Source organism: Chenopodium quinoa, unplaced genomic scaffold (genome assembly GCF_001683475.1).
Source record: "Chenopodium quinoa cultivar QQ74 unplaced genomic scaffold, ASM168347v1, whole genome shotgun sequence".
NCBI classification, from domain to species: Eukaryota; Viridiplantae; Streptophyta; class Magnoliopsida; order Caryophyllales; family Amaranthaceae; genus Chenopodium; species Chenopodium quinoa.
In genome coordinates this window covers 1,209,038-1,231,970 of record NW_018743893.1, presented here as the reverse complement: position 1 = coordinate 1,231,970, position 22,933 = coordinate 1,209,038, and the positions used below count along the sequence as shown (strand labels likewise).

At 38.8% G+C, this 22,933-nt stretch overlaps 3 protein-coding genes across 3 annotated transcripts; 2 read left to right on the top strand and 1 right to left on the bottom strand.

The window, feature by feature from the left end:
• The first annotated feature begins 12,530 nt into the window (after positions 1–12,530).
• LOC110686704 (calmodulin-binding protein 60 A-like) lies at positions 12,531–17,661 on the top strand. Its single transcript, XM_021863308.1, has 7 exons — positions 12,531–12,994; positions 14,193–14,259; positions 14,694–14,746; positions 14,865–15,355; positions 15,802–15,962; positions 16,213–16,419; positions 16,514–17,661. The coding sequence occupies exons 1-7, from the start codon at positions 12,876–12,878 to the stop codon at positions 17,108–17,110; spliced, it is 1,695 nt and encodes a 564-aa protein (XP_021719000.1). The 5' UTR covers positions 12,531–12,875; the 3' UTR covers positions 17,111–17,661.
• Positions 17,662–18,028: 367 nt separating this feature from the next.
• LOC110686706 (UDP-glycosyltransferase 74B1-like) lies at positions 18,029–20,147 on the top strand. The gene is made up of 2 exons (XM_021863311.1): positions 18,029–18,798; positions 19,251–20,147. The coding sequence occupies exons 1-2, from the start codon at positions 18,160–18,162 to the stop codon at positions 19,770–19,772; spliced, it is 1,161 nt and encodes a 386-aa protein (XP_021719003.1). The 5' UTR covers positions 18,029–18,159; the 3' UTR covers positions 19,773–20,147.
• On the bottom strand, positions 19,986–22,075 carry LOC110686705 (uncharacterized protein At5g50100, mitochondrial-like). Its single transcript, XM_021863309.1, has 8 exons — positions 21,778–22,075; positions 21,521–21,666; positions 21,296–21,403; positions 21,094–21,150; positions 20,924–20,989; positions 20,779–20,839; positions 20,608–20,651; positions 19,986–20,251 (listed from the first exon to the last, which is right to left on the bottom strand). Exons 1-8 carry the CDS (start codon positions 21,911–21,913, stop codon positions 20,213–20,215), a joined length of 657 nt encoding a protein of 218 aa, XP_021719001.1. The 5' UTR covers positions 21,914–22,075; the 3' UTR covers positions 19,986–20,212.
• Between the last annotated feature and the right edge of the window lie 858 nt (positions 22,076–22,933).

Sequence of the window (22,933 nt, the reverse complement as noted above, 5' to 3'; positions counted from 1 at the left end):
AAATTGAACTTGTAGCTCAATTTTTGAGCATGAATTATATATCTGATGCTCTTTTCTTCAGTTGCTTTGTTTTTGAATGCTTTACTGCTTCTGTTTCTTCAATTCTGCCGTACATACTTGCACTGAGAGTGCTTCTTGCCCCCCAGAAATTGAAGTATGACTTCAGCTGAATAAGCAATTTCTTCACTTCTTCAAAATGGGTATCCGAAACACAGGGCCAACTGAAGGCAATGCTTCTGGGATACAAGTCTTACTGAAGATTGACTTCATCTGAAAGTTGGATATCCGAAACACAGGGCCAACTGAAGGCAATGCTTTGGATATTAGCTTTCTGGGATACAAGGCTCAGTTAAGGCAATATCCCAGAATTGTCCATGGACTAACCTCTTTGGAACAAGTCTTACTGAAGTTTGACTTCAGCTGAAAGACCAGTGTTCTTAAAGAAGACGCATATCCGAAACACAGGGCCAACTGAAGGCAATGTTTCGAATAATGGCTTTCTGGGATACAAGGCTCAGTTAAGGCAATATCCCAGAATTGTCCATGGACTAATGTCTTTGGAGAACAGGTCTTACTGAAGTTTGACTTCAGCTGAAAGACCAGTGTTCTTTAAAAAGACGAGTTCTGTCAGCCATCTGAAACCCAGTTACCCGAAGGCGAAGGTTTCAGACGAGGCTGATTTAAAAATTTTCAACTGTTGCTGTTATCCTTGATTTTCTGTCTATCTTTGAAAAATGGATACCCGAAACACAGGGCCAACTTAAGGCAATGTTTCGGATAATGGCTCTCTGGGATACAAGGCTCAGTTAAGGCAATATCCCAGAATTGTCCATGGACTCATGTCTTTGGAGAACAAGTCTTACTGAAGTTTGACTTCAGCTGAAAGACCAGTGTTCTTTAAAAAGACGAGTTTTGTCAGCAATCTGAAACCCAGTTACCCGAAGGCGAAGGTTTCAGACGAGGCTGAATAAAAAACCCTTAAAGAGTAGATAGAACAAAGAAAATTTTGAAAGGATAAAAAGTTGTAAATATTTATATAAATGGCGGCTCCAAGGCCTTTCAGTAGTTCAAAATGTACTTACAAAGATTGTTCTGCCCCGAAGGGTTTACACATGGTATTTTTTCAGTACATCAGCGTTCCAATGATTTTTCAACTCAGTTCCATCCAACTGCCGAAGTCGGTATGTCCCTGGCTGAAGCTCATCATAAATTTCATAAGGTCCTTCCCATGCAGCTGAGAGTTTCCCATGGATTCGGCCTTTCTGAACTGCAGCAGCATTCCGAAGGACAAGGTCTCCAATTTTGAGAGGCCTTGCATGGACTCTTCGGTTATAAAATTTGCTGATTCTCTGCTTATAGGCGGCCATTCTATCTTGGGCTGAGTCTCTTACTTCGTCGAGGAAATCAAGAGATTCCCTCATCAGTCGCTCATTCTCAGCCGAGAAGTGGTGCACTCGAAGGCTCTCAGAGCCAATTTCCACTGGAAGGACGGCTTCGGCACCATACACCAGTTCAAAAGGTGAGTGGCCCGTTGCCTCTTTTTCAGTTGTCCGAAGGGACCAAAGGGTTCCAGGGAGCTCCTCTAGCCATTTGGACTTTTGATCTTCCACCCTCTTCTTGAGGGCATTTAAGATCTGTTTATTTGCAGCTTCGGCTTGTCCGTTACTTTGCGGGTGGCATACCGCTGAATATGCCAGTCTGATGCCGAACTGATCTGTGTACCGCTTCAGCGGTAAGTTATCAAATTGCCTCCCATGATCGAAGACAAATACTCTCGGGATGCCAAAGCGAGTGATGATATTCTGCCAGATAAATTTTCTGACAGTTTGCTCTGTAATGTTCGAGGCTGCTTCGGCCTCGATCCATTTACTGAAGTAGTCGACACCAACTATCAGCCATTTTTTCTGGTACACAGCCTCTGGAAATGGTCCCAGTATATCCAGTCCCCATTGGGCAAACGGGAGTGGATTAAGGATCGGCTGAAGATCCCTTGCTGGCTGATGGATAACTGGAGCATATTTTTGACATTTTTCGCATTTCCGAACCAGCTCCTTAGCATCTGCGATCATGGTGGGCCAGTAATATCCAGCCCTCAATGCCTTGTGGGATAAGGTTCTTCCCCCAATGTGGTTCCCACAGATGCCGAGGTGAATCTCCCGTAGGATATAATCTGCATCTGTTGGTCCCACGCATTTCAGCAATGGGGCTGAGAAGGACTTCTTCAGAAGTTCCCCCCTGAAGACAATGAACCTAGAACTGGTTCTCTTCATCTTGGAGGCCAAAGCTTTATCCTCAGGAGTTTCTCCCCGAAGCTTGAAAGCTAGGATGGGGTCCATCCAACTAGGCTCTGGGTCAGCGCAGCACACTTCAGGTGCTTCGTCGACACTTCTCTCTCGACGCACTTCTACATATACAGATCTGTTCAGCTCGGTAAAAGATGAACTAGCAAGTTTGGAGAGTGCATCGGCTTGAGTATTCTGACCCCTTGGGATCAGCTGAACCTCAAAAGTTTTCAGCTCTGCAATGAGTGATTTGATCTTGGCAAGATAAGCTATCATGGAGGGCTCTTTGGCCTCGTAGCTGCCACTGATCTGATATGCAACTAGCTGAGAGTCTGTTTTTAAGCAGACATGATCGGCTTCCAAGGAGATGCACAATTGTAGGCCGGCGATTGCTGCCTCATACTCGGCTTCATTGTTCGAGGCCTTAAAAGAAAACTTTAGTGCATACTCAAAGGATTTGCCTTCGGGGGAAGTTATCACTACTCCAGCCCCCGAACCGTTTTCGGTGGAAGACCCATCCGTAAACACGGTCCAGACTTTCTTTTCACTGTCTAGCGCTTCTTGGTATGAGCATTCGGCCAAGAAATCCGCTAGGGCTTGAGCCTTAATGGCAGCCCTCGGACGGTAGCTGATGCTGAATTCGGTGAGCTCAAAAGCCCACTTGGCTAGCCTACCAGATTTTTCAACCTTGCCGAGAACTTTTTCCAACGGCTGATCAGTTAAGACCACTATCTGATGGCAATCAAAATAGGGCCTCAGCTTCCGAGCAGCTACTACTACCGCGAAAGCAACTTTCTCGAGTAGAGGGTAGCGAGTCTCGGCATCCGTCAGTGTATGACTGACGAAGTAGATCGGTTGCTGACTCTTACTCTCTTCCTTCAGCAATACTGCGCTGATGGTGGCCGGGCTAACGGCCACATAAAGGTATAAAGTTTCTCCTTCAGCTGGGCTAGCCAGCGTTGGGAGTCGAGCCAGATGTTCCCGAAGCTGTTTAAAGGCGTCCTTTTGCTCTTCCTCCCAAACGAGCTCTTTTGTTTTCGGGAGTTTTAGGGCTTTGAAGAAAGGTAACCCCTTATCCGAAGCTCTGGAAATGAACCTCGAGAGGGCTGCCATTCTTCCGGTGAGCCGCTGAACATCCCGTTTCGTTTTCGGCTCAGGAAGGTCGAGCGCCGCTTTGACTTTAGAGGGATTAGCATCAATCCCCCTTTTGCTGACCATGAACCCCAGGAATTTCCTTGACTTCACGCCGAAGACACACTTCTTCGGATTCAGCTTCATTTGATGCTTTCTCAAGGTGGCGAAAGTTTCAGCCAGGTCCTTTACATGGTCCTCTAGTTTTTTGCTTTTGACGATCGAATCGTCAACATAGACTTCCATGTTTCGGCCCTTTTGATCGGCGAAAACTTGATCCACCAGCCTTTGATAGGTTGCCCCCGCATTTTTCAATCCGAAGGGCATCATTTTGTAATTGTACACCCCAGCGTTCGTGACGAATGCTGTCTTGGCTCGATCGTCGGGGTGCATAAAGATCTGATGATACCCGGAGAATGCGTTCATGAAGCTAAGCAAGGCATGGCCACTTGTCGAATCGACTAGCTGATCGATTCTCGGCAGGGGATAGAAATCCTTTGGACAAGCCTTATTTAGGTTCGTGAAGTCAACGCACATCCTCCAGGTACCATTGGGCTTCTGAACCATCACCACATTTGCCAACCATTCTGGATATTGGCAAGGTTCAATGAATCCTGCCTCCAATAATTTTTTGACCTCGGCTGCGATGTCTCGGTTCTTATTGGCGGAGTAATTCCGCTTCTTTTGCTTAACTGGTCGACACGTCGGGTCAACATTAAGCTTATGGGAGATGAGGTCTGAACTTATCCCGGGCATATCAGCTGCCGAGAAAGCAAACACATCTCTGTTGTCCCGAAGGAGCTGAATAAGTTCACAACGGGTGTTCGGATCAAGGTCCATCCCAATTGCTACACATTTCTCACCGTCTCCTTCGGCCAACTGAACTGTTTCAGTCTGTTGGTCCATGTCCATTGCCGATGGACTGGACTCTTCAGAATCTGGCCTGCTGCCAATGTCAGCAGGTGTCCTAGTCTTTGTGTTCTTCGGCTGGCTCTCTGAGTCTTGCGGCTCAGCTGAAGAGCTAGCCTTTTCCCTTTCGGGCCCTTTTTCTCTGGGCACAGATCCTTGGGCCGAAGCACTTAGGCCTTTCGGCTTTTTTGTGCTTGGCTCTCTTTCTTTTTCTTTCTCCTCCTCATCCTTGTCGTCATCTGGGCGACTACTGGATGGCTTGAGGTAGTGACTACTGGATGGCTTGAGGTAGTTGCACCTTCGGGCGTCCTTTTGGTTGCCCTGTATCCTTTCGGGGAAGCCGGCGTCTGAGACGTAAATCATCAGCTGATGATAAGTTGAGACGACCCCTTGGATCTCGTGAATTATGGGTCTCCCCAAAATCACGTTGTACACTGAAGGAGCGTCGATGACCAAAAATTCAATCATGACGTTCCGGGCTGCCTCATCGCAACCGATGGTGACAGGAAGTGTCACCTTCCCATCTGGATAAGTTGAAGCCCCATTGAACCCGGATACCGGATAGGGTACCGACGTAAGGTGCTTGGGCTTCAGCTTAATTTGATTGTAGGCCTTTCGGAACAGAATGTTTGCTCCACTGCCACCGTCAACAAGGACCTTACTGACGTCGTGGTTGGCCACCGTGGCGATGATCACCAACGGATCCTCATGAGGGAACGTAATCCCCCGGCAGTCGGCGGCTGTGAACGTCATGTTCGGCACCGGCGGCTGGGGAGATTGAATGTCAGCGTTGTTCACCTGGTGAGTCAAAGCTCTAAGGTGGCGCTTGTGCTCCCTCCGAGAGTATATTCCTCCCGAGATAACATTGATCGGAGGGAATTTCCCCTCCGGCTTTTTACTGTTTTTCCGGGGGAAATCAAGGTCCTGCCGAGGGTCCTTTGCTGACCTCTCGGATTCTTTTTTTTCGCGGTGATCCGCGATGTATTTTTTCAAGTATCCCTTCCGGACCATGTCCTCTATCTGGTCCTTCAGTTGGATACACTCCTCAGTGTTGTGGCCCGAAGACTCGTGGAACTCACACCACTGATTTTTATTTTTTCGCTGATACCACTCTGGGAGTGGTCTCGGCTTTCGGTAACTCTGCTCCTCCTTCGTCACACTGTAAATTTTGGCGCGTGGAAGAGAGAGCGGAGTGTAGGACTCGTATCTGCCTGTGTATGAGGCAAATCTTTCCTTCTTTGGGTCGTTGGCCAAAGATTGCTCCGGGGCCTTTGACTTTCCCTTTGCCTTATGGCCTTGGCCTTCAGACAAGGGTATTTGCCTCTGTTTCCCTCCCCCGGATTGAGGTTGGGTTTTCGCTTTGTTCCATTCTTCGGCTCGGATGAACTTATCCGAAGCACTAAGAGCTTCCTCCAAAGTCTGCGGGGTATGCATGACCATGAAGTCTAGGAACTTTCCTGGCTGAAGGCCATTCTGCATTGCGAAAACGGCTAGCCCCTGGTCTAGCTGGGAGACGCTTGATGACTCGTTACTGAAACGGGTCAGGTAGTCTCGGAGGCTTTCGGTTTCCCCCTGTTGCAGACTCATGAGCTCTGCGGTAGTCTTCTCTCGGCGGTTTGCCGTGGAAAACTTGCTCCTGAACTTGGAGGACAGATCATCCCACCCTGTTACGGAGCCTTGCCTTACTCCCTTGGAGATCCACGCTTGCGCGACCCCCTTGAGAGTGGTTGGGAAATATTTGCACCAAGTCGCCTCGGATCTGGGGCAAAGATGCATATGAGTCTCATACGAGGCCACGTGGTCCTTCGGATCCGTGGTCCCGTCATATGTGATATGCGACGGTATTTTAACCGTGGGTACGCGCTCTACCAGTATCCATTGCTCGAATGGTGAACTAGCGGGTAGCATAACGGCCTTGCCCTTGTTCCTGGCCGAAGGGACCGCGCTCCGCCCTCTTAGAGAGGTAGGAGTGGTTTTCGTCCCTGGCTGGGAAGTCTGGGCCTCGGCTGCAGGGAACGAGAGACGACTACGCACGCCCGGTTCCTGGCCGCCGAGTCGGTCAAGGACGCTTCTGCGAACAGTCTCAGGTTCTCGGTGAGTAGATTCTGGCCGAGAAGCTGAGCTGCTGCTCTTATGCGCTTCTGGTCTTGAGGATGAGGATCCTTTTAAAAATTGAGGGTTCTTTTTCCTCTGTTTTTCATTTTTCCAAGAATCCTCCTCCCACTCTTCCAGTTCCCGAAAGGAAGGAAGCTTCCCACCATCATGGTCTAACTTCCTCCGCTGATGCCGGGTATGCGGAGGAGTTCGATCACGAGGTGGTGGCATATTTTGTGCCCTCATCGCCTCCATGAGTACTGCCAGCGCTCTTGCCACCTCTTCCGAACTGGGCCCCGTCAAAGGGGTCCTCGGCCGAGTGTGGGAATGAGGCCGCGCAGCCGATGGTTGGCTTTGGGACACTGAATATGTCCTATGATCGGACTGACCCCTGCTAGACCGAGAGTGGCCCGGCCTATATTGAGAGTCATGAATTACGGGAGATAGGGAATCCTCCTTGTATGATCCTCCCTCCGAGCCGGTACCCTTGGGAGAGTTCCGGTCCGGCGAGGGCGATGGTGTAGGGGTTTTAGGCTTTTCGCCCGCTCCTTGACGGAGGCTTTTGCTCTTGCGGTTCTTAGCCATTGCTGCTAAGATAATTGCAAGATGATCTTGGTTAGGAATTTGGCTTAAAGATTTTTGAAAGTCTTCCCCACAGACGGCGCCAAATTGTTTCGGGTGAAAACAATGGGACCTTGCCGAAGGTCCGCTGAGATGGAGAAGACTGGATTCGGTCCAAGTTATGTTGGGCCGAAGGTTTCCTGCACAGTAAACACACGTAAACTAGCCTCGGGGGTGTTGCCGAGGAAGGCCCCTCCGATGCTAAAGTCAGTACAATGTGTAAGAAGAAGACACTATGCAAGAGAGTTTGTAGCTTGAGGCTTTTATGGAATATATCAGAATGTATCAATGAACCTGTGAATCTATGAATGAATCAGAATATATATATATATGAATGTGTATATATGATGGCTTTTATACCTCATCATATATGGAGAGGTTGGGCCTTAGCCCAATTGGCTTGCTTTGTGGGCTGACCTTTGACTTTAGCACAATTGGAGAGTTGAACCTTGACCTTGGGCTTTTAATTGGATCATTTAGTGCTTAGGCCCAATTGGACTAAATTGGACCCAAACAGTAAGTAATTTTCTTGTGACATTTTAATGAATTTGAAATTCTAGAATTGTTGAATATTCATTATCATTGTTGTTTAATTAGAAAGACAATACTTTTAATGCATCTATTATCTTGAAAATTAAAGTAGTGTTGCACTTTTAAGCCATTGTTATGTTGAAGTCGCTGTTGTAGATATACCCTCAATCCAGCTAACCAAATTATTTATTGCAATTTGTTGAGGTAAGAGAAAAAGATAGCAAGCGAATCAACCAAGAGTCGCATGAAAGAGTTTGAATTGGTGTTGGCGACCATATTACATCACTTTGCACAATTAATTAATTAATAATATACTAATAACAATTTGTGTACATTTTTTTATAATATTATATGCAAGTAGTGACGTATATGCAACCCTAAGAGTTGCAAATAATCATTAAATACAATTGTTAAAATATTATGACAAAAACATGCATAGATTTATATAATAATTGAACAAAAAAGTTATACTCATAATAAATATTAAACATAATCTTTATGTTTGAGAATCAATTGAACAAAAAAATTAATCTGATGAACTCGTGACTTATATCACACCGACTCTGGATATATTTTGTATTTAAGTAGAATCATCTTAACTAAAAACTTAAAGTGATGTTTGAGTCTCAAAAATAAGGTGATGTTAAAGAATAAGTTCTATATTCTATCACTTTCAATAATTTTACAAGCGTTATCCTATATACTAACAATGATGCATACCTACACGTCACTAACATAGTAGAAGGAATCTATATATTTGATGATCATCTATATGTAGGTTAAAATTATTTTGCATTGTGATCACAAATGCATGTGCATGGATTTTGCTCGTTCGCTCCTTCCACGAACCTACGTGCAAATACCCAAAAAATCTTTAGACTGTTGCATGCATGCTATAAAAGAATATATAGCATATAAACACAACTATGTGCATGGTCCCATGCATATCTATAAGTTTATTATTATTAGGCAACTTTTGTACAAAATGTTAAAATTCAAATTAACAAAAATCATGGCATTTGGGAATTCCACATTTTGTCTTTTACCTTGAATTCGAGTTTATTTTGACACCATATATATAGCATTATAGTGTGATTTGTCAAGCAAAAATATACTATATGATATAATATTGAAAAGAAACAACGAAATTAGGGAGTTAAAGAAGGAAGCTTCCCAAAAAGGTATAACGGTCTTATTTTGTGTTTGTTTTTAAGGTCATGTCACTATTAGTTGCTGTCCATGAACATGAACATATGTAGTGGGTCGCTGAAATCTCTGATCTTTTTCATATGAGTTGCTATCGTTATCACTTCTTGTTGAAGGTTCGTTATTGTTTGATCCTCTACCTCAATCATATCTATGTCTAAAGTTACCCCCCACACACAAGTGTACAGTCACGATGATACTCGGAGTATGATGTATGTACCTATTTTATCCATCTAGTTTATAATACGAGCAGTAGTTACATAATTTTAATTAATTTGTATTAAGATTGAGCGATGAAATTCAATACTGTATTATGTTATATATTACTCCCTCTATCCCGTAATACTTGACACGGTTTCTATTTTCGTTGTGTGTCCCACATTACTTGACACATTACTAATTATGGAATGAGACCACTAATAAAAAAATATTTTCCCCCATTCTCTCTCTTTTCACCTACCCCGCTTCCACCCCACTTATTGTTTTCTTACAATATAAAAAGTATAAGAGAATGAGAATGATACAACTGTATATTATTAAAAGGGTATAAATAATAAAAGTGGTAAGAAGAAGCCTTATCAAGTAAGAACGAACATCTAATGGCCCTATTTGGTGGGATATAATAAGGCAAAATTAAGTTTCCCTCTTTGTTAGAAAAAAATCGCCTTCTTTGAGCTATATTTTTGTAGTGTGGGTCAAGATAGTCAAGGTTAGTAGACAAAGCCTTTTGGTAATGGGAGGAGGGGGTAAAGGTAATAGAGTATATAAAGTCCTTTAACAAAGGGAATCTCCACCACCCCCCACAGTGCCCATGTAATGGGGTTTGATCCCACAATTTTGAGATTGTAAGGTGTAAACTTCACTACTATGCTAAGTCCTTACAGTGCAGAGAATAGAGTTATCGGGTGCAAATCGATGTTTCATTATTTACAAAATTTCTAAAGCTTAATACTTAGCTAGCTAATACGATGTGATGAGATTGTTTAGTCCCCTTTCTTTTAATCCTTTGTCATCAATTAAATTAAAGACCAAGAAACCATTAACAATTGTAAGTCAATCTTTTAATCAACAAGCATAAACAAATAAAGTTTGAAGATATTTTTGTTTCATTTAAAGACTAAAACACCATTTAAAAATATACAGTATATGAGTACTTTTTTTATAAAAGGAAAAATCAAGAATGGCTGAAAATTTGTATTGGTTGATCATTTCTCCCAATCTAGTACGTACAGGTAGTATGACTACTCTAGTAATATCAATATTGTTGTTCAAATTTATAGAGAAGAGTACGTTGTCTTGAATAGTACAATAAGGTCAAATCATCATCATCAATTGCCTCCATATACTAATTAAGTTTGTTAGGTCTTCTATCCTTATCACTAAACCATGAAAAGTATAAACTCTATTCAATATCAAAAACTCTAAATGCATGCCTAAATGTTAGGTACCAAACATCTAATGAAATGCCAATTTATTAGATCCGTAGATCATTTCTCAGTGAACTATGGATAAATGACTAAAAAAAAACACAGAATGTATTTCTCAGCGATCTTTTCGGGGTTAAAGAGCCAATAGGACGGGTGATAAGAATCGATACCAAGATTCCTTAGAATTGAGATCCTGTTAACTACTACTCGACTCCTCATATATTCACATTTTATGAATGAAGTACTAGTAAATGTTACATAGTATTGTATTTGAACTATATGATTATTTAGGATGTTTTTACGGTGGTCATTTGAAATATGACTATCATTATTTTAATTAAATGATAAACAATGTGATCGATTCATTTTTTCCACATTATAGTATGGACACAATTAGTCTTCTTATGTCTACAATCTTATTATAAGTTTTGAAAATTTTAATCCAACATAAAATAAATATTTTTCGAGACTATAAAATAAAAATAAAAATTATATAAATGAAACAAAAAATTTGGTAAATAAAAAAAATGTTGATAACACTATTTTATACCAAAAATTAAATAATATAATTTATTAATTGGAGAGAAATATGTCAATCATGAACTACATAACCATTAAAATATTATTATGGTATTCATATTTCAAACAACCACTACAAAATTTTCTGATTATATGAGTTTAAGATAATTATATGTTCATCTCATACTCCTACACTCTTGTTGATTAATTAATTGAGCCCACAATTAATTTTTTCCATTATCCCAAAATCAATGCCAAAGCTTGATACAGAGTAGGATATAATTACGACAATGATCCAAATAATCTCAAAAAAACATTATCTTGTAAAATCTTGTTATATTTTTCCCATAAAATAATATATATTTTATTTATTTTAATCAAAACAATGTTTCATAATTATCACTACGAAATAATTTCAAACTAAAGATATTTTTAGTCAAATATGTGCATTATTAGACATGCATGATACAAAAATGCAAATGAATTTTTTTTAAAGTACAGATATTGTATAGTACGGAGTACTATAGTGTGATTAGTGTCGACAAAAATTTATACTGTATGTTACTCCGTATATAGTAACTAGCTTGACCATTAATGTAAATGGAAATGTGAATGGAATATTTTTTTTTTGTACGGAGTACCTTCCTTTGCATAGCCGATATTAAATGTGCCCAATTGCCCATCAATATAATGGCATGGACCAAGCCATGTCTTTCTTTTTTACTCGTAATTCTTGTTCGTTGCTTAGAGATGCAATTTTGAATGTTGAGGTAGGTCACATCAAATTATACCAAAATTTTATAAGTAATTTACTGGTCTATATATCTTTCTTTGTCCATTCAGAATCAAGAGATTAACTTATGGGGTATATATATATTGAATTATTGATGCATTAATTGATATATATGGTTTCTAGTACATATAGGGACATAGGGCATTAGGGCACGCGGTCAAGCAATGCAAACTACTATTCCATATTCGATAGCAATGGAAAAGATATATAGCCCATATAGGATACGCGTACTATACACGGCTTGACATGTACACGTAATACTTTAATATACTGGTTTGTATATACATATGTACGATCTACTAAAAACTTTACCATATGGCATATGTGTAAATGTACACCTACCTCTATGCATATGTGTAAGTGTACATCGATAATTGTTAGAAAAAATCACTAATAATGTTAGTGGTCACGGCCTTGGAACACAAGTTCGTGATCAATTTGATATATCACTTCAAATACTGTTATTAGGCATTGAAAGCTATATATACATGATAGTCTTGTGAATGGTTTCATTCGATCAAAGCACTAGAGTTATCAAAGAATATAACATGACACATACACAAATCAACTTGAATTCAACTCAGTAAGATAAAACTTGTCATATTATACCATAATTCCTACATAATCTTTGATTTATTTGCTGAATAACTCAAAATTAACACAAAATCAAACGTGTACCCGATTCAATCCATTTGTCATCTCTAAACAATCAATATGGAACATTTGACCTCTTTAAAAATTGCGAAATGCCCTAATCCACCATTATACTTATTATAGTATCCATTATTAATGATCAAGTTTCCTAATCCATTTGATATACAATCTTATTCTTATCGTATCTAAACAATGTTATTATTATTATTATTATCACTAATTCCAAATATTATAAAAAAAAATGACTTCCAAGTCCAAGTAATGCAAGTTGACGTGGACAGACAAATGAGTCACCATTGACACGTCAAACTCAAAAAACGAATAAAGCCGCGTTTGTTTGTTTGGACGACCCTTTCTTCTTCTTCCTCCTACCTTTAACGCGCTTACTCTGGACCCCACCTTTTCTCTCTCCTCAAAATTCTGGGTAAAAATTCTGAAAGATTAATTTTTTTTTTAATTTTCCATCCAAAACAAACAACCCCTAGTGTAGAAACAAGAACACAAATCTTGAGGAAGAAGAGTGAAGTAGTACTATTATTTTCTCTCTCTGTCAGGATATGGGGAGATGGAGATTGTGTTTGAGTAACAACAGAAATTATTTTGGATTCTATTTGTTTTTCTTCAATTTTTTAGCTATATATAATTACCCACAATTGGTTTTGTGTTTCATGTTGTTTTCTGGGGTTTGCACTCTATGTGTTTGATGAAATGTCTCAGAAAAGAACCCAGGATGATTCTTCTTCTGCTTCTGGGTTTAGTAAGGGTAATTTAGAGGGTGTTCATATTCCTGATGATAAGCGTCATAAAAGTGTTCCTTCTTTTAGAAGGTGAATTCTTTTTTCTCTTTTGTTTTCTGGGGTTTTGTTTGTGTTTGTTTTGATGGTGAATTTGCTTGGTTTGGTTGTTTTTGGGGTGGAATTAGGTTGTGGGGTTGACTTGATTATGGCAACCATTGATACTCATTTGAGGAAACATGCACCGATGATTATTTCTTCTTTACTTTGATAATTATATGTATGATAGTAGTCCGTTCGTCCACAAATAATCGTCCAATTAGGTTTGGGCGCGCATATTAGAATAATTGAAGTAGTATTATATGGGGTTTATAGTGCTTTTTTGTGCAATTTGGGGTTACTGAGGTAGTGAGTGTGGCTTGAATATGGTAATTAAACATGTAGTGATGAAAATGTAGAATTCAATTACTTTTTCGACGTTATTGTTGATAAATCACATACCTTTTTGCTATGAGAAATTGTTTTACTTCCTAAATTTGGTTGCAATAAGTTGATTCTTGTACATACTGTGATATTAGAAATGATTTTCTTTTTGTGGGGTGAGCACTGGGATCAGAAAATTTAGTGAATTGTTCAGAATGAGAGTACTATTAGACATTATTGGAGTAGTTTACATTGTCAAAGTGGACTAGTCTTTTAAAAGAATATATATATATATATATATATATATATATATATATATATATATATATATATATATATATATATATATATATAAGCATTTTAAAAGAGGATTTTCATGGTGTTTATATGATTTTCATGGGCCATCATCAGTCTCCCTAAGTTCAAAGCTAATTAGTGCAATTATGCAATAGTTTCTTCTGTGAGAATTCACTTGGCATGCATGTTAGAGAGCTCATAATTTAACAGTTAAAGGTTAATGTAGAAGTGAATGCTTGAGTGACTCAAGTTGGGGGGAAGGAAATAATTTCAACGATATTTACAGCACTTAAGAAGGTTAAGTGAGAGGGAGCACTCTCTAATAGTGTAGAGTGCGGAGTGCCTGAATTTACCAAAAAAAGGAAATGAAACTTCCATTTGGCTTTCTGTCAGACTGTCACAATGTTGATGTCTTATCCATGGAAGCTTTGCTTACATCTTTTGCATCATTCAGAATGTGGTTTATGCTGGGTTCTAATTATTTGGTTTAAGAATTGTTAATTCATTTTGAATATTAGTAATCATAGTTATATGCAATAAAAATTAACGATGCTTTTCTTTAACATTTTAGTGTGGTTCTGGAGGTGATGAGACAAAAGAGCTTTCAAAATGCATTGGAGCCTATGCTTCGTAGAGTTGTAAGTTCACTGAAATTTCTATTTTTATCTGTAGACTATGGAACATATGTTTGATGATTTTAGGATGTCACTGAGAATCACCGTTTTATTTTGTCTGCCATTTTTAAAAAAATATAATCAAGCCAGTTCATTCACAAGTAAATATGCAACAAGACTTTTCTTGATTTACTCTTGTTTCCAATGCATTGGACTATTTGGTCATTTTGTCTTGTATGATATTGGTTGCTATACCAGTTGCCAATTGTTAAAGATAAATGCTACTCCGTAATTGCTATTTGGTGGTTTCAACAAATTGGTTCGGATTGTGAAAAAATGTAATTTTAAACTTAGATAACCCTACACAGCCTACAGTTACTATATTAGATAAATTGGTGGCTCTTCTGTCAAACTTATCTCTGATACCATGATATATGGATTTTCTTGCATGTGTTTAGGTCAAGGAAGAGGTAGAGTTAGCAATAAAGAAGCATGTCATGAAATTGAAGCGGTAAGAAACTGTCTTTTGATGACATTATTGGCTAAAAGATGGCTATAGTATTAGTGAATTTGATTAACCGCCAGAGATGACTATTTTAACATAATTCAATCTTCTGAATTTTTCTTAGGAATTCCGATGAAGATTTATTTCCTTGTGAATCTAGAAACCTGCAGCTAAAGTTTTTGAGCACTCTCTCTCTGCCTGTGTTTACTGGAACCCGAATTGAAGGCGAAGATGGATCTGCAATAAAAGTTGTTCTAATAGATGCTGCTACTGATGAAATTGTCCGGTATGCTAATGAATCCTCTGCAAAAGTAGAGATTGTAGTTCTTGAAGGTGATTTTGATGGTGATGAGGGCGAAAACTGGACAATAGAAGAATTTAAAAACAATATTGTGAGAGAACGGGAGGGAAAGAAACCTCTTCTAACAGGAGATGTTAATGTATATCTGAAAGAGGGCAGTGGTTCTGTTGGTGAAATTTCTTTCACAGATAACTCAAGCTGGACACGGAGCCGCAGATTTAGACTAGGGGCCAGGGTTGTTGGAAACTCTGATGGATATAGGATTAGAGAAGCAAAGACAGAATCCTTCATTGTCAGGGATCATCGTGGAGAATGTGAGTACCTTGATTTCTCTATATTTTTTTTATTTATATGGGAAATCTAAATATCTGTATATATTATCTGTCCGAAGAACCTTCACTAGAAGATGCCACAATGCAAAACCTTTGTAATTAGCTTCAGTGTATGACTGTATTCATATATGTATATGCTTTTACTGACCTACACGTAACTGTCTTCTCTTATAGAGTGGTCTGGGAGTTTTATCTGCTTATATGAAGTAAAAAACAATGCTTATTATACAGATTTGTTTGTTTACTCTATAGAGATTGCGTCTATAGCAATTGCAAATTGTTGTTATATAATGTGTTCATTGAGTTGATATTGGATGATGGTTAAACACAAAATATATATTGATGATTATTAGTGTCATATCTTGAGGATTAAGCAACCTTTTTATACTTACCATGTTGTATAAGAAAGCTATCGGGCCTTTTTGCAGTGTACAAGAAACACCATCCTCCATCTCTAACTGATGAAGTTTGGCGTCTGGAAAAGATTGGAAAAGATGGAGCATTCCACAAACGATTGAGCATAGACAGAGTGAGGACAGTGAAGGACTTCCTGATTTTGCTCCATCTAGATCCTGCAAGGCTAAGGAATGTAAGAATCTTGGACTTATATACCTGACATAAATTTCCATCTAAGAATCTACAATTAAGGAGTATATATATATATTTTTTGTAACACCTTCTAAGCTAGATTCTTGATTTCCTCCTCACTATCGTGTGATCAAATATGATTGAAACTATTCATGCCTATATATGTACTTCTTTGAGTGTTCTTTGTGCATTTCTTTTGTGCTTGGCCACATGGTTTATCTCTCATAAGTTGTTCTTGGACATATATTCAGATATTGGGCTCTGGTATGTCTGCCAAGATGTGGGAAATAACCATAGAGCATGCTCGGACATGTGTACTTGACAAAAGAGTATACTTGTATTATTCACCTATGTCTCAGCACAAGAATGGTGTAGTCTTCAATGTTGTGGGACAAGTAATTGGATTTTATTCGGAAAGCCAGTACATTCCATTTGATAAGCTATCCGAAAATGACAAGGCATGCTTTCTAACTTTAAAATGTAAGATGCCTCTTTTTTCTATGTGTACTTGTATGTCAATTCTAACAAAATTTCGATTGACTTCCTTTCCAGATTGATGCACAAAGAATGGCCACTGAAGCTTTTCAACATTGGGATGGAGTGATTACATTTGAAGATATGAACTCCCTCATCGGTATGTCTTCACACACGGTAAGCTCTGCGAGTACAGAGACTTCAGATGCAAATAAGCTTGGGACTTCGCAAAAGATAGGCAGTATTGATTATGCACAACCAAGCACATCTCCTTCTGATGGTTTCTCTCCTCTCTACACATTGGGAAGCTTGAACAGCCCAGATAATTATTCCTTGCCGGGTTTAGATGCCTTAGACCTGAGATATGACCATACTCTTGATATACCTTTACAAATCTCTAGTTCCTTGTTTTCCCCTTCTCACTCCATAACACAAGCTCTCCATGATGATGAGCATCTAGGGTTCATGGACATCGATTGCCCTGCTATGCAGTCTACAAGCATGATTTTGGACTCACAAGCTGAATTACAGAGTGTATATAGTAGCTTCTTAAGGCCTCAACCTTCTAGTCAAGCTGTTAGGGGACAAGCTTACAGAAGGTGGAGAGTTGTTTCGAGTGTTCTAAGATGGCTTGTTAGACGAGCACCTCGCCCCAGGATACAAAGATATCGCTAGAATTTTTTTTTTTTTGGCTGGAGATTGCAGATATAGGAGCTAGAAGTTGCCGTCAGGCACAAATTCACGTCCTTTCATAATGTGAGAGGTACGAGACTCTATTGGCTGTATATATCACCTGTAAATTTAGGCGATTCTTGAGAGATACCTTTGGAGTAATTAGATGGTGCAGGAATATCACGTCATCAGCTCTCTAATTGCGAAGCAACACAATTAGATACTTATGAATCAAGCCTGATCGGGTAAGATGAATGTTGTGTATCAACTCATGAGTGGTCGGGACAATGGATGGCATGGTGATTAAGGTAGTTTTTTCTTTTACTTCTGAGAATGTGGGTTTATGTAAATATTAAAGCCCCTATTTTGAGAAAGTAGGTTACTAAATTAGGTCTTGTGAATGATTTTCATCAATTGAAGTCAAAATCTTTTGAACGTGGTGTTTGTATAGAATCATTTCTGCGAGCAATAGAGCCCGCTAAACTTTATGTTTAAGTCGAGGCTCGCAACCTAATGAGAAAATAAATAATTGCTACATATCCTTATTTTGATCATATGGTACTAGCTTTTCATTTTTAATTCACCTTGGCTTTAAACAACCAAATCTCTCTCTCTTTTTTTTTTTTTTTTTGGTTCACTCTTGATTAACAATTATTCACTAATATATCTTGCTTTGTATTCACCTTTAATCTACAAACCTCATATCTTCGTTTACTCCCTTCAATTTACGGGAGTATTTTTCCTCCTAAAGTCGTGTGCGAAAAAGCAAATGAGACTTTTATTCAGAGACCGAGGGAGTGCACATCATAGTCAGGAATGGCCTGCATCAGTCAATATATTATCCATCAGCGTCAGGGATAACATATTATGACTTGAGTTAACAGACAAAAATATAAGAAAAGTAAAAGAAAAGAAAAGTCAAGTTAAATAAAGTGTAGAAATAATTGAGCTAAAAGTTTGGTGCTTAAGATAAAATACATGACTGGTACTAGACTACTAGTGAACAAGAAGAAAAGAAACAAACTCATTCTGTCAAATTAAACAGCATAGAAATGGAGGGTGAAAATTCAAGGCATGTCATGGTCCTAACATACCCAGCACAAGGCCACATAAACCCCCTTCTACAATTCACCAAGCTTATGGCCTCAAAAGGTATCAAAGCCACCTTAGCTACCACTCGTTACACTGCCTCCGCCATCCAAGCCCCTGGCATAACCATTGAGCCCATTTCTGATGGTTTTGATGAAGGTGGGTTCAAGCAAGCTTCAAGTCTACAAGCCTACTTACACTCTTTCAAAGTCATAGGCTCAAAGTCACTTACTGAGTTGATTGAGAAGTTCAAGAGCTCTTGTTATCCTGTTGACTGTTTAGTTTATGATTCTTTACTGCCTTGGGCACTAGATGTGGCTAAGGAAATGGGAGTTTGTAAAGCTGCTTTTTTGACAAATTCTGCTTCTGTTTGCTCCTTGTATTGGTACCTTCATCATGGTCTTCTTTCTCTGCCTCTGACACCTGATAGTTTTCCTCTGGTTTTGCCGGGACTTCCTGATCTTCGGTCTTCTGACTTGCCTAGTTTCATCGCGCACCCTTTGGAATTTTCCGAGTATCTTGGATCAATCATGGAGCAATTTTCTACTCTGGAGGAAAATGATTGGGTTTTTATCAATACATTTGCAGAACTGGAAAGCGAGGTATGCCTGTGATTAGCGAGGTTTTTTTTATCAATACTGTAGTGCTGTACTGTAATTTTATCCCAACTATCAGAAATACTTTTTAAGAAATTGTCATGGTTTTATAAATATAGAATAGGCAGATTTACTGTGGCTATAAATAATGAAGTATGAATATAAGCAGACGTAATAATGAAATGATGTGAGGTTTCTTAACAGTGGTAAAAGAGGATCGAAAAAATCCCAGTAATTTGGGATCAAATGAAGTACTAACCTGATCTATCCTGTAAGATGACTAATTTTGAAGAAGAGGATAAATTATCAATCTATCTTAGTTTTTATCTTATGAAGTCGAAAAGTTGTGCTGTAGACTCTTGCTGAAAAAATGACATCCGAGTAGTTGATACTGCAGATGTGAAGAGTTTCCCATTCACTTCTCTGTTTATTTTAGTTTTTTTGGTTCCTTGTTCTAGATAGACAAGGCGATGTCAGAGAAATGGCCATTGAAGATGGTTGGACCGATGTTGCCATCTGCATACCTAGGACAACAAATGGAGGACAGAGAATACGGAGGAAGTCTGTGGAATCAAGCCACAGAAAACTGCTTAAGATGGCTAGACACAAAACCCTCTAACTCAGTAATTTACATCTCCTTTGGAAGCATGGCAGAGATACCAGGAAAACAGGTAGAAGAACTAGCCTGGGGTTTGAAAAACTTGGAAAGCCCTTTCCTTTGGGTTTTCAGGGAATCAGATAAGAAGCTACCTCCCGAGTTTCTCACATCACACAACGATGAAGTTGGAATAGTTGTATCATGGTGCAACCAGTTAGAGGTGCTAGCCCACCGAGCCACATGCTGTTTCATCACACACTGTGGGTGGAACTCAATGTTAGAGGGCCTGAGTCTTGGTGTGCCTATGCTAGCGATCCCTCAATGGAGTGATCAGCCAATGAATGCGAAGATGATGGAGGACGTTTGGAAATTGGGAGTGTGAGCCAAGAAGGGTAGTGAAGGCATTGTAAGTCGGGAAGAAATAGAGAGGAGTGTAAGGGAGGTTATAGCAGGGTTAAGCAGCGAAGAAATAAGGAAAAACTCATGTAGCTGGAGAAAGCAAGCTGGTAGGACAGTAAGCAAAGGCGGTAGTTCTGAGATAAATATAGACAAGTTCTTGCAGACACTGCAGAAAAAATTGAAGCACAAAGCTATAAGCAGAGAATAAACAATTAATGTGTACTTTGTATATGCCATATTAGTTGTACAATATAGATCTCCAGTTTCATTTGAATCTACAATATAGAACTTTCTTTATGTATACATGAGCTACTTTCATAAGTATGAAATATATAGTGGGATGCTTCACTGCTTTTAACTGCAAGGTTGTCAGTGGTAAGTGTTGTTTTGACATCCTGATCATTCCTGAAGCTCTGGAAATCTTCACATTTTGCAAGAGTTGCTGTCATTACACATTTCATCCTGTAGGAAAAAGAAGTTAATCTAGTTAAGGAGTGCAGAATTTGATTTAATCTACTTTAGCAGGAAATCAGATACCATAAAAGCTACTTAAACAAGACGGCTTAGAAAAGTACAAGTGATTGTCAAAATACACACACACATACAGGCAGTAAGTTTGACTTTATAGGATGTTTAAAGCATTCAATGGCATAAACTTGTAGGATTTTCTCATAAATTATATTGGGTTATATAGGGGGTGTGACATACTGAATTATTAGGAATGCAAGATAAATAAATAAGGTGTTTGCTGTTTAGATTAGGTATTTTGTAAAGAAAAGGCTATCAATTCAAAGCATTTATATGGCAGCTGAGTATACCTTCTTCCTTCTTGATTCAAGGATCTCTTCTATAGGCGGCCTGCCTGAAATTACAAAAATATTTCATTGTCATGTATAGAATCATGCAAATTAGGCCTGCAGCATCTGAACTGATTTTCTGAGCTTTATACAGCATTCTTGCAGCAATTTCAGTAGGTTAGTATGAGTTACCTGTTATCTGAAGACGGTATTTGGCCCATACACCGTAAACTGCTTCTGCTATAGTTGCAACCTGAGCAAGAAATAATTCCCTACTAGCATTAACACAATATGTAAAAGTAAAAAGTCTGATGGACTGAGAACAGGTGATGCTTACAGGCTCAAATTTCGTGATTGCGTAAACCCATCCAAGGCCAACAGCCTCATACAGTTTCCTGAAAGCCTGCAGTTAATTTTATTAATGTAGCTCTATGTTTATTGGAGAGACTTTCCATACAAAACGATACTTCAAAAATCACTGATTATTGATAAGCAATTGAAAAGTACCTCAACATTTGTTACTACGGTTCCATCAGCAAGAATGGCATGAATTTTACCCATAACCTACGAAAGACAGCAAGAAAAACTACATAACATCAGTTACATTCAAGTTTTTACTGCAGTTGCAACGCTAAGATCCCACACCCGAGAGCATGATTCATGTCACATTTAATCAAGAAATTGAGGGGGGAGAAAAGGGATAAATTACAGTGTTGTAATCAAGGCCTTGATTCTCCTCAGGTGAGTAATCTTCTGAACTAATATCAACAAACTTGATAGCTCCATACTGTTTATCCCTTTCTCTTAACATATTCACCTAATCATTCCAACCCATCACAAAAAAATATACAACATTTATTCACCATTTAACCATAGTATACCACCCTACATAAAAAAATTTCAATAACATTAATAGAATAAATGTAATTTATACCTCCCTCATACAAAGAGGGCAATCTCCATCATACAACATTTTAATTTTCCAATTTTGATCATAATCTTGCTTCTTTTCTTCATCTTTCTTGGGTGTTACTGGGTTCAATGTTGTATCTTGAATAGCACGAATCGAATGTCGAAAACCTTCAAATTATTCACCAATACAATCATTTCTGTTAGTATATACCATGAAATTTCATGGGCAATGATCAAATTCATTCCAAAATGATGTTAGAAGATGTAATTGCATTATACCAGGATTGGTTTGTTGAAGAGGAAATGAACGTTGGAAATGAGAGGGAGTCTTGGAAGTTGCAAAAATTGCTGCTGCTGTATATATAACTGGGTTTGCTCGTCTTCTTCCTATGGAAATTGCATTTCTGAGTGCCATACTTTTGCAATTTATGGAGAAAAAAAACTGATTTTTCAGGGGATCTTTGATTGTTTGTTATTAGTTTATTACTGTTATGGTGTATGTATTGATTTTATGAACATTTTTTTTTTTGCTGCCTATGGTTGTGTAACGTGGCAACGATTGATCCACGTAAAAGATATGTGTGCCAAAGGCCCAATCAACACGGTGGGTATGCGTCGAGGCCTTAGACCAATTTGGTTCATGTATTATGTCAACGGGACTCGATTTGAGCATATAAACGGGACTCGGTTTAAGCATATAACTCTTGAAACGGGCTAAGCAAAATTTGTGTGGTATTAGATTTTTGACCATCTTTCAAGCACGAGGATTATGCACAGCCCCAACGCACCTATCAAGTCACACCGTACCAAACTACCAGCAAACCCCTTTAATACTGTTGGTATATTTTCCTAATTGGTTAAAATGAGTAAGTCACCTCAGCATGCTCATGCGGTCATGCCCACATGACCATGACCACATCTAAATATGATGTGATGTCTATGCACGAGTGCACGACTTGCACTAAACTATGTTCATCTAAATTATGATCTCCATCCCCTGTTTTTAAAAATGTTTATATGATTGTTGTTAATTGACCCCAATCATTTTGAGACTAAGGTGCTGACGTGTTGTTAAATTTGTTATTGTTGTTTATATATTAATATCTTGAAAAATTTGCCAATTACAGCCATTTAAAGTTTGTATATTGCAAATTGCAGTCATTTAAAATAAAAATTGCAAGTTGCAACCTAAAACTACTAATAATTTGTAAATTGCAACTCAATTCTACTTTTTTATTGATTTATGTGCCGAAAAATGTCTTGTTAATGTTTTAGGGGCCATTTTAGCCTTAGGGATCTAAATTAAGCTCGAAATTGGAAAAAAAAATTAACGTAAGAGCCTCATTTTCACGATAAAAAGTAGTAACACACAAATTGATACAAATTTATACACAAAGTGAGTATATTTTAGAAAAGAAGGGGTAACAAATTCGGG